The sequence below is a fragment of the Populus nigra genome, chromosome 4 (genome assembly GCF_951802175.1).
Source record: "Populus nigra chromosome 4, ddPopNigr1.1, whole genome shotgun sequence".
Lineage (NCBI taxonomy): Eukaryota > Viridiplantae > Streptophyta > Magnoliopsida > Malpighiales > Salicaceae > Populus > Populus nigra.
In genome coordinates this window covers 9,524,146-9,536,645 of record NC_084855.1, presented here as the reverse complement: position 1 = coordinate 9,536,645, position 12,500 = coordinate 9,524,146, and the positions used below count along the sequence as shown (strand labels likewise).

The 12,500-nt window shown below is 33.7% G+C and overlaps 1 protein-coding gene and 1 pseudogene across 2 annotated transcripts; one reads left to right on the top strand and one right to left on the bottom strand.

Moving 5' to 3' along the window:
• The first annotated feature begins 1,889 nt into the window (after positions 1 to 1,889).
• On the top strand, positions 1,890 to 6,526 carry LOC133692055 (bZIP transcription factor TRAB1-like). 2 transcript variants are annotated; one of them, XM_062112726.1, is made up of 5 exons: positions 1,891 to 2,079; positions 2,473 to 3,677; positions 4,721 to 4,792; positions 4,925 to 4,954; positions 6,228 to 6,526. In XM_062112726.1, the coding sequence occupies exons 2-5, from the start codon at positions 2,484 to 2,486 to the stop codon at positions 6,300 to 6,302; spliced, it is 1,371 nt and encodes a 456-aa protein (XP_061968710.1). In that variant the 5' UTR covers positions 1,891 to 2,079; positions 2,473 to 2,483; the 3' UTR covers positions 6,303 to 6,526. The 2 variants fall into 2 exon arrangements, 1 of the variants encoding a protein (XP_061968710.1); XR_009841785.1 differs by lacking the exons at positions 4,925 to 4,954; positions 6,228 to 6,526 and adding an exon at positions 4,396 to 4,501 and having other exon boundaries at positions 1,890 to 2,079; positions 4,721 to 4,770.
• A 167-nt stretch (positions 6,527 to 6,693) lies between these two features.
• Positions 6,694 to 9,855, bottom strand: LOC133690679 (THO complex subunit 5B-like; annotated as a pseudogene).
• Between the last annotated feature and the right edge of the window lie 2,645 nt (positions 9,856 to 12,500).

Below are 12,500 nucleotides of genomic sequence, written 5' to 3'. Positions count from 1 at the left end.
TGTGTAGGTTGCCGGTGGTGGTAGTTGTGGCAGCAATTTGCAACAAAAGAACAGTAGAACTACTCGTAGAGGCCAGGGGAAGATGATTTTGGTGTTTTGATGGAGGATTGAACAATGTTTTGGTTGATTTGAAGGCTGTTTTCTCTTGGGTTATTTTAGATTATACGGTTTTTTCTCTCTCTCTCTCGAGAGCTATAACCATTGAGAAACAAAGTTGTGCTTATATATACATGATACATCGTAACCACAATTCTGAATCGCCGTTATCTTATGAAACTGTTATTTTGAATTGTGGTTGTTAAAGAATTGTTATTGTAAATAATAGTTCTTTAACAACCGCGATTCAAAATAATGGTTTTTATTTAAACTGTTTTTTTAATAATAATTTTTTAACAATTGGGATTCAAAATAGCAGTTATATAAAGATATTATACTATTTCTTCAAAAAATTTAAAAACATGCAATTTCATCTTGACTTTTTTGAAACCGTGTTAGATTTAGACCCTGTTTGTTTTATGAAAAATGATTTTCTGAAAATTATTTTTGAAATTTTTTTTTATTTGTTTGCTATTAAAAAAATCAAATGAAATATACTTTCCAATTAAATAAAAACTTAGCTTAATTTTTAGAAAAATATATTTTTTTATTTTTAACGAAAAATATTTCGGTTAAAGTTTTTTAAAAAACTTCAGTTTCAAACACTACCCTGAACTAACAAGAAGGCAACGTCAACCAGATAAAAGTCACCGTAAGGAGTGGCTGTGGCTCTCTCTGAAACTGGGAAAAATAAAGGACGTACTCCTTGGTTTCACGTGCACGAAAAGGATAAACATCAAATTTCTTGACGAAAATACCCCTATGCCCCCATGTGCACAGCGCATTATAAAAGTCACTTTTATCCGCACCCTCTAACAGCATCAGTGTCTCTACGTGGACGGCTCTCGAGAACCCATATTACTTTCTCCGATTGGATGCACATCACATCACATCACAGACTCCTACCCAATCATGTTGGTCCACGTATTCGTAGACAGCTGGCCCACTAAACAATTATTAAGTTTTCTTTACCCAAATATTTTTTCGAACCCGATTATTAAATCCTGGTTTTGTTCAGCTCTTCAGTTCCTTTTATTTTAGTTTATATTCGGATGGATCGAAAATAACAGTAAATTGGCTACTGGTACAAAGCGCGTTGATTTTTTTTTTACATAACATCAAAAAAATATAAAATAAACTAAAAAGTTATAGAATTATAATTAAAATTTTCTAGCTAATTATACATTAACAATTTCATTTAAATACTAAATAATAATAGAACATAATTAAAATAAAAATAAAATAAATAATAAAAAATTCAAAAACTTTAAAATATATTGAAAACTAAAAATAATAAAGTAATCGATCAACTAGTGATTCATACAAAATCAAGAAAATTATTTATTTTATAAATTTTATAAACTTGTAAATTCAATCTAATTTTATTAATTTTATCGATTTTATAAGAATGAAATTCAATTTTACTGATTTTTAAATTTTTAATTTGATTTTACATGTTAAATATAGTTTATTTGTAAAATTATATAATTTTATGAATAAACTAGCAATTTTAAAAATAATCCATTATTGTTACATGTTTGAAAAATTCAAAATTATGAAATCGATTATAAATAATAAGCTCAATTTCAAATATAAAAGAAATTAGTTGGATGTAAGAAAAAAATGATTTTAAAATAGAGATGAATTATCTCCAAATTTAGATAATTGTTTTTTTTTCTTTTTTAATAAATGCACTGATCAATAAATAGTTTACCTACATTTTTGCTAATTAGTTTCTATGTGGGGGACGACCCTTTAAGAAAATATATTAAACTCATCCATGTCTTTAAGAGCTAGAAAAAGAAAAAAAACAGAGAGAAAGGACAGTCGACACTTGGCGCGTCCATGAAGCCCTAAAAAAGCGAAGAAGAAGGAAAGAAAAGAAAAAAATTGGAAACGCAAGACACCAAAACAAGAGGAGAGGGTGAATTCCAAAAAAAAAAAGCAGAGCATAACAGATAGAAATACAAGCGCAGAACAGAGGTATGTTATTTATTATTCATTTGCTCTCCTCCCCCTCCTCTCTCTCTTATTACTTCACTTGTATTTATTTTGTGTTAATTACAGATATAATTAACAAGGCAAGGCAGTATCGATTTCTTCTGCTTTAACATTTTTTATTTTATTTTTATGAAGCAGCTTTCATTTTGCATGGTTTAGAGTTTTTTTGTTTTCTTTTTGCTACTTTTGTATCATTATTTTTTTCAGCTTCGTGTTTATTATCATTATTTTTTTTAAAAAAAAATTCTTGAAGTTTTTTTTTTGGTTCATAAATATCATCATGGGATTGGAAATGCAATGAAGTTAGGGTTCTGAACTTTTTTTTTCGGATTTAGTTATCAAATTCTTTAGCTATTTTGACACTGTTTTATCCAGAAATTTAGAGAATGGGGACGAATTTCAACTTCAAGAACTTCCCAAATGACCCGTCAGATGCCGTTGGTTGCCGGCCACCGGGGAATTCTCCGCTGACCAGACAGTCATCGATCTATTCGTTAACTTTTGACGAACTTCAAAACACAATGGGAGGATCATTAGGCAAGGACTTTGGGTCAATGAACATGGATGAGCTGTTGAAGAATATATGGAGTGCAGAGGAGACACAGACCATGGCAACAGCCACCTCTACTGGGGTCGAAGAGGGTAGTGGTCTCCAGCGTCAGGGCTCGCTGACGCTGCCGCGGACGCTGAGTCAGAGGACGGTGGATGAGGTCTGGAAAGACATGTCAAAGGAATATGTTATTAATGGGACTAGTGCTGGAGCTGCTAATAATGTGCCCCAGAGGCAGCCCACTTTAGGAGAGGTGACTTTGGAGGAGTTTTTGTTGAGAGCTGGGGTGGCGAGAGAGGATGTTCAAGTGGCTCCAAAGGTTAATACTAATGGTGGATTTTTTGGTGATTTATCACGGTCGGCCAATAATAGTTTAGCGATTGATTTTCAGCAGAATAGGGGTGTAGGATTGAATAACGATAATACTAATCAGATCTCTTTGCAATCGTCTAATTTGCCTTTGAATGCTAACGGGGTTAGATCAAATCAGGCACAGGTGCAGCAGCAGCAGCAGCAGCAAATATTTCCTAAGCAGCCTAATATGGGATATGTGACGCAGCCTAATAACGATAATACTAATCAGATATCTTTGCAATCGTCTAATTTGCCTTTGAATGTTAATGGGGTTAGATCAAATCAGGCACAGGTGCAGCAGCAGCAGCAAATATTTCCCAAGCAGCCTAATATGGGATATGTGACGCAGATGCCTTTACAGAGTGGTCCTGGAATTAGAGGTGGAATGTTGGGGATTGGAGATAAAGGAATCGATAGCGGTTTGATGCAGGGTGGAGGGATGGGAGTGGTTGGATTGGGAGGTATTGCAACGGGGTCACCTGCGAACCAGCTGTCATCAGATGGGATTGGGAAGAGTAATGGGGATACATCTTCTGTATCTCCAGTGCCTTATGTATTCAGAGAAAGTGTAAGGGGAAGGAGACCGGGTGGTCCTGTTGAGAAGGTGGTTGAGAGGAGGCAAAGGAGAATGATTAAGAACAGAGAGTCAGCTGCAAGGTCTCGTGCTCGCAAGCAGGTGATTATCTTGTTTGATATTTTATATATCATCTATTGATTTATACATTTAGTTCTTGATTTTAAGTTTGCTGCAAATTCGATTTCAGTATATTGGTTTGAAATCTGTTCTTGAATTGAAACTTTGCATTAATTTAGAAGCAAGTTTGATATCTTTAAGATAAAAAGAATGTGTGGAAGCATGTACTATCCGTGCATTTGATGTAACCAATCCCATGGTTTATTTCCTATTCTCCGTACAATTGCACAATGGTTCTTTTACACTGCACCAAACTAGAGGAAAGCCGATAATAGGTTATTAGCCATGTTTTATTGACTTAAGTTCTTAGACACTTGATAAGTGCCCATATAGACAAACTTGCTGTGCAAAAGAGAAGAAAGAACAACGGTTCATTTACAATGAACCAAACTAGAAGAAAACCAGTAATAGGTTATTGGCCATGTTTTATTGAGTGAAGTTCCTAGACACTTGATAAGTATCCATATAGACAAACTTTCTGTGCAAAAGAGAAAAAAGAAGAATGTCTGTGATATTTAGGTTTTCATATCAGTAAGTTGTTTTGAAATATTCCATCTTGACATTTGTTGTATGTCACCAAACATTAAGAAAGAAAAAACAATCACAAGTTTCTTCTTCTTGTGGTTCATGAATTTTGCTGGCCATTAACCTTCTACTTTTATCATCTATGGCCTCTGCGCTTGCCAAAACACCATGAAAGATTATGGGGCAGAATGGTAATGTGATAGCGATCTGACATGACAAGAGATGAAAGTTTTTGAGAAGTCAAGGTCATGAGAAGTTATAAAGATCCAGTTTGTTACAAGGTAATGGAACATTTGTTTTAAGGATCACAACATGAATTTGAACTTGTATTGGGCCAAATTCAACAAACGTTAATTAAGAGCTGAACACTTTAGACTTATTTTGAATCAAAATATTATACAGGAACATAAGTTGATATTTTTAAAATAGAGTGTGTTGGATTATTACTTTTTAGCATGCGCTCAATATATACTCTTTTTTCTCATTTTGGTTTTTACCAGGCTTATACCATGGAATTGGAAGCAGAAGTGGCAAAGTTAAAAGAGGAAAACGAAGAATTGCGGAAGAAACAGGTATTTTAGCTTTTGTCACACACAATTATTTGTTCCTGCCATATCACACCCACCCACTCAAGGTATCAGTGTCTGTTACAAATTCAAAATCTTTGTATTTACCACTCATTGATTGTGGGTTGGTTACTGCAGGCGGAAATGATGGAAATACAGAAAAATCAGGTGCTAAATCTACCTAGTGCTCTTTCCATTGAGCGGAAAATAACGAATAATCTTGCCTGTTTGCTCATAGCGTGTCTAATGACTATTCAATGCTCCTATAAAGTCTGCATGTATTTTCCCACTTTTTTCTTTATTACAAAAAAATGTCCATGCTTAATGTCAATAAAAGGAGGTACATCTTGTGTGCGTCTGTGTGTACAAACTCTATATTTGCTTGTTCTATGGTTACTTGAAAGCATTGCAAATATAGTGCCTTCAAGTTATGGGCCATTAATTGTCTTTACTTATTTTGTGGTAAAAAAAATTTCATCACTTTGTAAGTTGACTAATTATAGTTCCATGGCAATTCAATAAATATCATTACCTTGAAAAGAGAAAAGAATATTATTTAATTTATTATATTACAAACTGTTCAATATATTTACATATTATATCGTAATAATTTGTTTTATCATTTTGTAATTTAACTAATTTTACCATGATTGTGATAATTACAAATGATCAATTATACTCTTGACAAAAAGAGTATCCTGTTATCTTAGAGAAGAAAATAATACTATTTATTTCCTAAAAGGTTATTTTTAAGTGATTATAAATTAATGAGTACTTGTATTTAATGTATTGTAAATCTTATTAGTACTTTGTAAATTTTAAGACACTATAATTAAAGTTCCTTTAGATAACAATAGCAAGCATATTCGTAAATGATGGTCTCCTGAGATATTTTCTCCTTGCTTGAACAAAATGGGAGAAGTGGAATGCCTTAAATAAGGATCATTGATGCAAGTGCGCTTCTTACCTTTTTTTTCAAATAGGAGCGATGATCAGGAGTATCACTTTTGACTGTGCTTTCTACTTGCTAATTTTCTGTATCTACGTCAATTGTCAACTTTTATTTGTGTGCCACAAATCTTGATGCAATACTGATATATAACGTTGTGGTCTTATCAAATCTCTAGTGTTTATAATGCTATATTCATAAGAATATGACAAACCAGCGCTGCAGCTTATCAATGAAATAACTATGATCAAGCATGCACCATCTGATTTGCCTTATACTTTTCCTACATAAGCTGGACAATGTACATTGCTGGGCATTTCGGTTGTGGAAATCATTGCTTCCTACTGCGATAGCATTTAGCGTTTCTTGTGTTTCTGTTCAGCAGTGTGTCTCTCCAATTGACATTTATAATTTTGGCATAATGTACTTTTTGACAGTAACCACGCAGACACTGAGGTCATCTTGATTTTTCTCCATTTGGTGGTGTTACAGGTCACGGAGATGATGAATTTGCAGCAGGGTGGTAAGAAACAGTGCTTGAGACGAACTCAGACAGGTCCATGGTGAATTGAAAGCGTTTTGTGATTATCCCCGTTGAAAATTATGTATGGTATTGGTAGGTGACTGTACATATTTAATGGAATTGTGTTTTCTTCTGTAAATGGAGAAGATACGAATTTTACAGTGAGAAGATCCGGAGGTTTACTGTGATGTAAATCAAACCTTCCAATATGTACTTACTGTGCTTGCATCTCTTCTGAACTTCTTTAATAAGTAATTAGATTGGCAAATGCATTTTGTGTTGGTGACCATTTTAACTATGTTTCCCGCAGTGTTGTATTTGGGTTTTCTCTTCTCATAATGATCCCTTTTTATTTTTCTTTTTATTGATTTTGAATCATTGAGGAGGAGAAGTGTATATAAAGCCTCACTCAGTCACTTGTTTTCTTCATCGATGTGGATAACAATGGACTTCTGAGATATTAGCAAGTATTTACATCATTGAAGTCAAGTCAGCGAGCACAATTGTCCATGGCAAACAAATGAAAATTAGAGTAGCATGATGGGGCCTATCAGTCTGATTGCTTTTTGCGTTCTAGGCAAAGCTCTGTACCATCTGAGCCCTGATTCTAGGGTTAGAACTGGAAATGCAAAGCCAACTGGGAAGTAATCGATCTGGGAAGCATGCCTCAGATGGCCTTGGTGACAATTATCATAATCCCAGTCTCATGGAAGTTCGGCTAATCTCGTGTTTCACGAGATGCATGAGTAAACTAATAATCCTCAAGCCTCGCCATGCCATTCAAAGACACCATTCATAATCCGAGCCACACGAAATCATTTGCAGAACTGGCCTGGTTCAGAACTAAACCTTCCAGGTTTTCTTGCTGCGACGAGGTTGCACAAATATTTGCATGTTTATATCAAGTTTATACCATGAAATTCTCGACTCTTCAGTATCTGGGAAATCACAACATTCAGCTCCTCAGTTGGAAATTAATCATCTGCAGACAGTACATGCAACGCCGTGAAATTCCTACTTCGGTGCCCCTAGATCGACAATGAATACTATACAACAACCCCTTGCAGGGAAAAGTAACTCCAAAATTACTGGATGTGCGCGTATAGCATATCCATCAATTTAAGCAGAATGGGCACCCCAAACAGTCCTTTGCATGAACAACGTAGTCTATTCACATCCCCTATAGGCAAAGGTAATATCACCTCCCTCAAATACTCAATCCTACCCCCAGCAGAGAGGTAGCAGCAATAGTTTCTGGTAATCATTTCATCTGCATGCCCTGAGATTCTATTGCTAGTATGGGTAGCCAGAGGTGCATGCCATGTCCTTCCAGGATATCATCTTCCTGCGATCCCTCCCTCTAAATGATCTAGCAAGAAGACTACCACAAACAGGTTTACACGAACCAACATCAACAGCAGAAGAACACTTTGCACTTGGAGATGCCTCATCGATGAAATACTCAAACAACACTGCAAGACAGTGCGCACTTGATGAGCTAAGACATGATTTTCTTGACCCAAAGGTAGCAGCTTTAATATATAAAGATTGACCTGCAGAACACCAACGGGAAACATGAATTTGTAGTCCTTCAGCAAGGAAACTAGCACCACATTTGAGACAAACAACACAATAAGAACACTGAAAATAAAGACAATTAGGAGGCTTAACATGAACATGATAAATCACCAGGATGCAACTCTTTGGCTTAACATGAACATGATAAATCACCAGGATGCAACTCTTTCTTACATTAATAGTGAATTGGTTGCAGTTGACTTTCCAAGTAGATTAGCATTCAAATACCCTAACAACTTGTAAGGTAGATGCACCATATGAAGGTGTTCTTTAAACAATGCTGGACAACCACTAAATGTCTGCAACAATAATCTACCAGTGGTAATATTCTGTATTATAATTCTGATGTCTTAGTTTATTTTGTCTCGATCTGTCTCCAAGATAAAAGCTAACTATTTATTTTGAAGGAGTAAGCTTAACATCATTCACAGCAGACGCAGCTGCGATTAGAGACCCCATCTTCCCCAACACTCTCTGATCTTCCGTCCATATTGACATGTATTGGTTCCTGAAGTTGATTTGTATCAATGACAGGCAAAGTTGAAGCCTGATTAGGTGGGGGGCCTGTAGGTGACCGGCCATGTAAATCGCAGAAAGGTGTAAACCCACAGAAAACTTTCACAATTCAGAGCAGGCCATTCAAGCTTTGTAAGTGATTCAAGCTGTTCCCTGTAAGCCAATCAAAGAATTCCGACTTTTCAACCCAAAACATACCTTACCACAATGACAAACAAGACAACAAGGGAGCCACAGAATGAGAATTAATACCCAAAAAAAGAGGCAATAAGCACGCATCACTAGTCAGAAGAGGTAAATAGGACTTTAAAAATTCCGCAACATGAGCCACTACATTATCTTATAATAGAGGCCATTGTAGTCCTAGCTGAAAGAACAAAAATATGAAAGCTTATACTCAGATTTGTTCATATTTGGGCACCCATCCCCAACTCAAATGTCAAGCCTTCCCCTAATGGTCCAAGACTTCAAACAGACAGATCAGTGACTCACACAAGAGCCTGCCGTGCGAGCGAATTCTTTGCACTACTGTCTGCAACCGATTCAGCTGGCGATACAGAGACAATCCAGATAAAACAAACTCATTTATATCTGTTTCACTGCTTGCAGATTCAAGGTCACTGAGTAATGGGGCCGTCTCTAGTGAGAAACCAATCCCTGCCAAAGGCTGGGCCCACTTTTATGGACGTGAAGTTCTCCTTTCATCAAATGCAAGGGAGAACAAACGTCCATACCTGGTGAGGCAGCTCAGTGCCAGTGTCACTGGCAAACAAGTTGCACAGGATGTTATTTTCTGGTCCTTCAAGCGATCCTTCAACCCCAACACATACAACATTCAACTTTAGAAAGTATTCGAACTTCAAAGTGAGGAGCTTTGGAGATTTTGTGATTAGAAACCTCATCATCAAATACATGGAGAATAATCTTGAGTGAATGAGCTTGATACAATCCTGCTTGATCAACGCCCTCTTTGCTTTGAACCCTCCTTTTGTCCTCCTTTGACCATCATCTTCCTCGTCAGGTGCATCATCCACCAACCTGGAAGTCTCTTCATTGGTGGATATACCTGGTACTCTATTCAACAAACATCACTTTAGTCTTTAGTACTCTCCGACCATGTTAAATCACAAACGCAGGTTTTGCAAAGCACATACCGCTGTCCTTATTTCCTTCCTGGCGAGTTGAAGCTTGAGCTTCTTTAACATTTCCCACCAGCTCCAAATCAGTACATTCTCCAAAAGCTTCCTTTTGCGGCAACAACTGCGAGTAAATCACATTAAGTGGAGGCGGAAGCAGCTCCGCTGAGTTGTGCTGCTTTAATTTCTTCGTATGCAGAACTCCTAATTGATTCTGTACAGGCAATAAAGCTTTCTTAAGCGATTTAAGATGTGACGGCAAACTCAGACAAGAACTTCCTGTCCGCAATACTACTCTCCAAACAGGGCTGCCGCCCCAGTTTGTCACACAACTTACACAGCTCTTTTCTCTAAATTCCAGAAACATTAAAAAAAAGAGTAAACACCAAAACAAATTATTTTTGAAAATATCAAGTTACCCGGTGAAGCTCATAGTGAAGCATCAAATTATGCGAAGCATGAGTAGACAAATTCGAACCTTTAATGTGCTGCGAAGCATGCAAAAACTCAACTCCTCTCGTACATCAAATTATACAGCTGTCGTAAAATACACTGGAGCTTTTGCCTTTTCTGTCTAATTTTTTTTATATTAATATATTAAAAAAATTTAAAAATATATAAAAAAATATTGTTAATAAAAAATATTTAAAAAAAAGGGGTTTAAACCGCCTTTCTAACTACTGCTTCCATTTACAGCTTTGTAATAAAATCTTTTATTTTAAAATATATTAAAATAATATTTTTATAACTTTTTTTTATTTTTAATTATATTAAAGCAATTAAAAAATAGTAGAAAAAATAATTTGAATCGACCTATTGACCAAAAAGAAAGAAAACAAGTACACAAAACTCATAGATTTTAATGTCAATTTGAATAATAATTTTAATTAAATATATATTTTAATTCAACCAGCAATAATTAAAAATACTTTTTCAATTTTTTTTAAAAAAATTATAATTCTATAACCGCAAAACTGGCTACTATGTTTTTTTGTCTTATATGAATGGTAGATCTATTCTTCTTCTTTTTTTTTTTTCTCTTACTATACTTTTCACTCTCTCCTGCTTTCCAAATCATGCATCTCTTGACGGTAAAAATTTTACAATTATTTCTCAAACAGAGAATCTTATCCCTTACATTTTGTCCTCAGCTCGAAGATATACGGTCGACACATGCTTTCATTAAGAACAAACAAACACGTGATCGAAAGTCATCGTTGCCCAGAACGTATTGAATAAGACATTAAATAAGATGGCCCCCACTGTCATTTCACTCCTAGTCAAATTTCAAATTTCCAGTAAAAGGCAACGAATGATATGACGAAGACCCTTCGACCACAACATTGATAAACAAGGAGATTGGGAATGGGATGTAAATCTTGTTTTTAAAAAATTTAAATTTTTTTATTAAAATTTAATATAGTTTATATGTTTTGGATTGTTTTCATATGATAATATAAAAAATAATTTTAAAAAAATAAAAAAATCATTAGCATGTATTTTGATATTTAAAAATTATTTAAAAAGCAACTGCTACCATACTGCCAAACATAATAAAAAAAAAAAATGAGAAACCGCATTAATAGTTTGCTCATGAATGCGCAGTAAAAATATATTAAAATAATATATATTTTTTTATTTTTTATATTATAATATTAAAATTATTCAAAAATTTAAAAAAAAATTAAAAACATGGTTATACCTAAAAAAAAATAAACACAATCTAACACTTATAACTACATTAACAAAAACAAAAATCATATCAAAACATAATAAAAAAAAACTCAAACCTAAAATTAGCTCAAATTATTATATTTTTCTCAGTTTTTTTTTATTGCCTCCTAAAAAAATCTTAGTTGATTAACTCATACTAGTAGACATAAATGCATTTTGAAAAAGGAAAAAAAATCAATGTCGAATAAAAAAAATTAACGTTGAATGATGAAGTAAAAAGAATCATAAAAAACATGTCAGTCTTTTTTAACTTATTATGCTCGTGGCTCGAGTCATTTAACTTGAAGCACCAAAATAAAAATAAAAAAAAAACCTCAAAACTCAATTTTCAACTAATTAAACATTAAAGGATAATTTTTTTTTAAAAAAAATCAATCATATAAAGGATATAAAAAATAACAATTATAAGCTAAAAGAAAAGCTCAAGCTCACTCGGGGCAACCCGCCAAATTCACGGGTTAAGTTGTGAGATCAGAATAACCTGATAGAAAGAAAAATAAAAAAAATCACAAAACTTAATTTAAAAAAAAACCATTGTCATGTTATAAAACTTGTGTGACCTAAGACATTAGATCAAAAACACAAAATATGAAAAAATCATGAAACTCAATTTTCAACAAATTAAATATTGAAAGATGATTTTTTTTTTAAAATCAACTACACGAAAGGATCTAAAAGAAGAGTAAAAAAAGGTTAAAAAAGGGTTCTAAATCACCCAGGTTAATACGCTAACCCACAAACCAGGTCATAAGATCATGATAATCCCGATCTAAATACGAATGACGAAAACTATGAAGCCTATTTCATTAAAAAATCAACGTCGAATAATGATGTCAGAAAGGAACAGAGTAATGAGGTCAGAAAGAAAAATAAAACAAAAAAAATCGATGTTGATGTGCATTAGCTTATTGAGCTCGTGACTAGACCATTTGATTGGAAGCAATAAATATAAAAAAACCATGAATCTTAATTTTTAATAAATCAAAAGTAAAAGTATAAAATTGAGAAAAAAATTTAATTATTCAAAATGATTCAAAAGAAAAAATAGCAATTAAAAAATAAAAATTAAATTTAATAAAAAAACAGAGAGGATGAATGATTTTGTATTAAAGGGTTAAATTGAAAAGAAAAATAAAAAAAATCAATTTCATAAAAGAATTAAATGAAGAAACTACAAAAAGTACGAGGACTAAATAAAAAACAAATTAATTTTTTTTTATAAAATATTGAAACCAGAAATAATTGAAAATTTACAAAAAAAGGCAAGAAAACAAATTA

Bases quoted from the DNA above. Each gene is read 5' to 3' on its own strand.
- LOC133692055 (XM_062112726.1), top strand. From the start codon at position 2,484: ATGGGGACGAATTTCAACTTCAAGAACTTCCCAAATGACCCGTCAGAT. The intron at 3,678-4,720 runs GTGATTATCTTG...GGTTTTTACCAG, and splicing joins GGTCTCGTGCTCGCAAGCAG to GCTTATACCATGGAATTGGA. The intron at 4,793-4,924 runs GTATTTTAGCTT...TGGTTACTGCAG, and splicing joins AAGAATTGCGGAAGAAACAG to GCGGAAATGATGGAAATACA.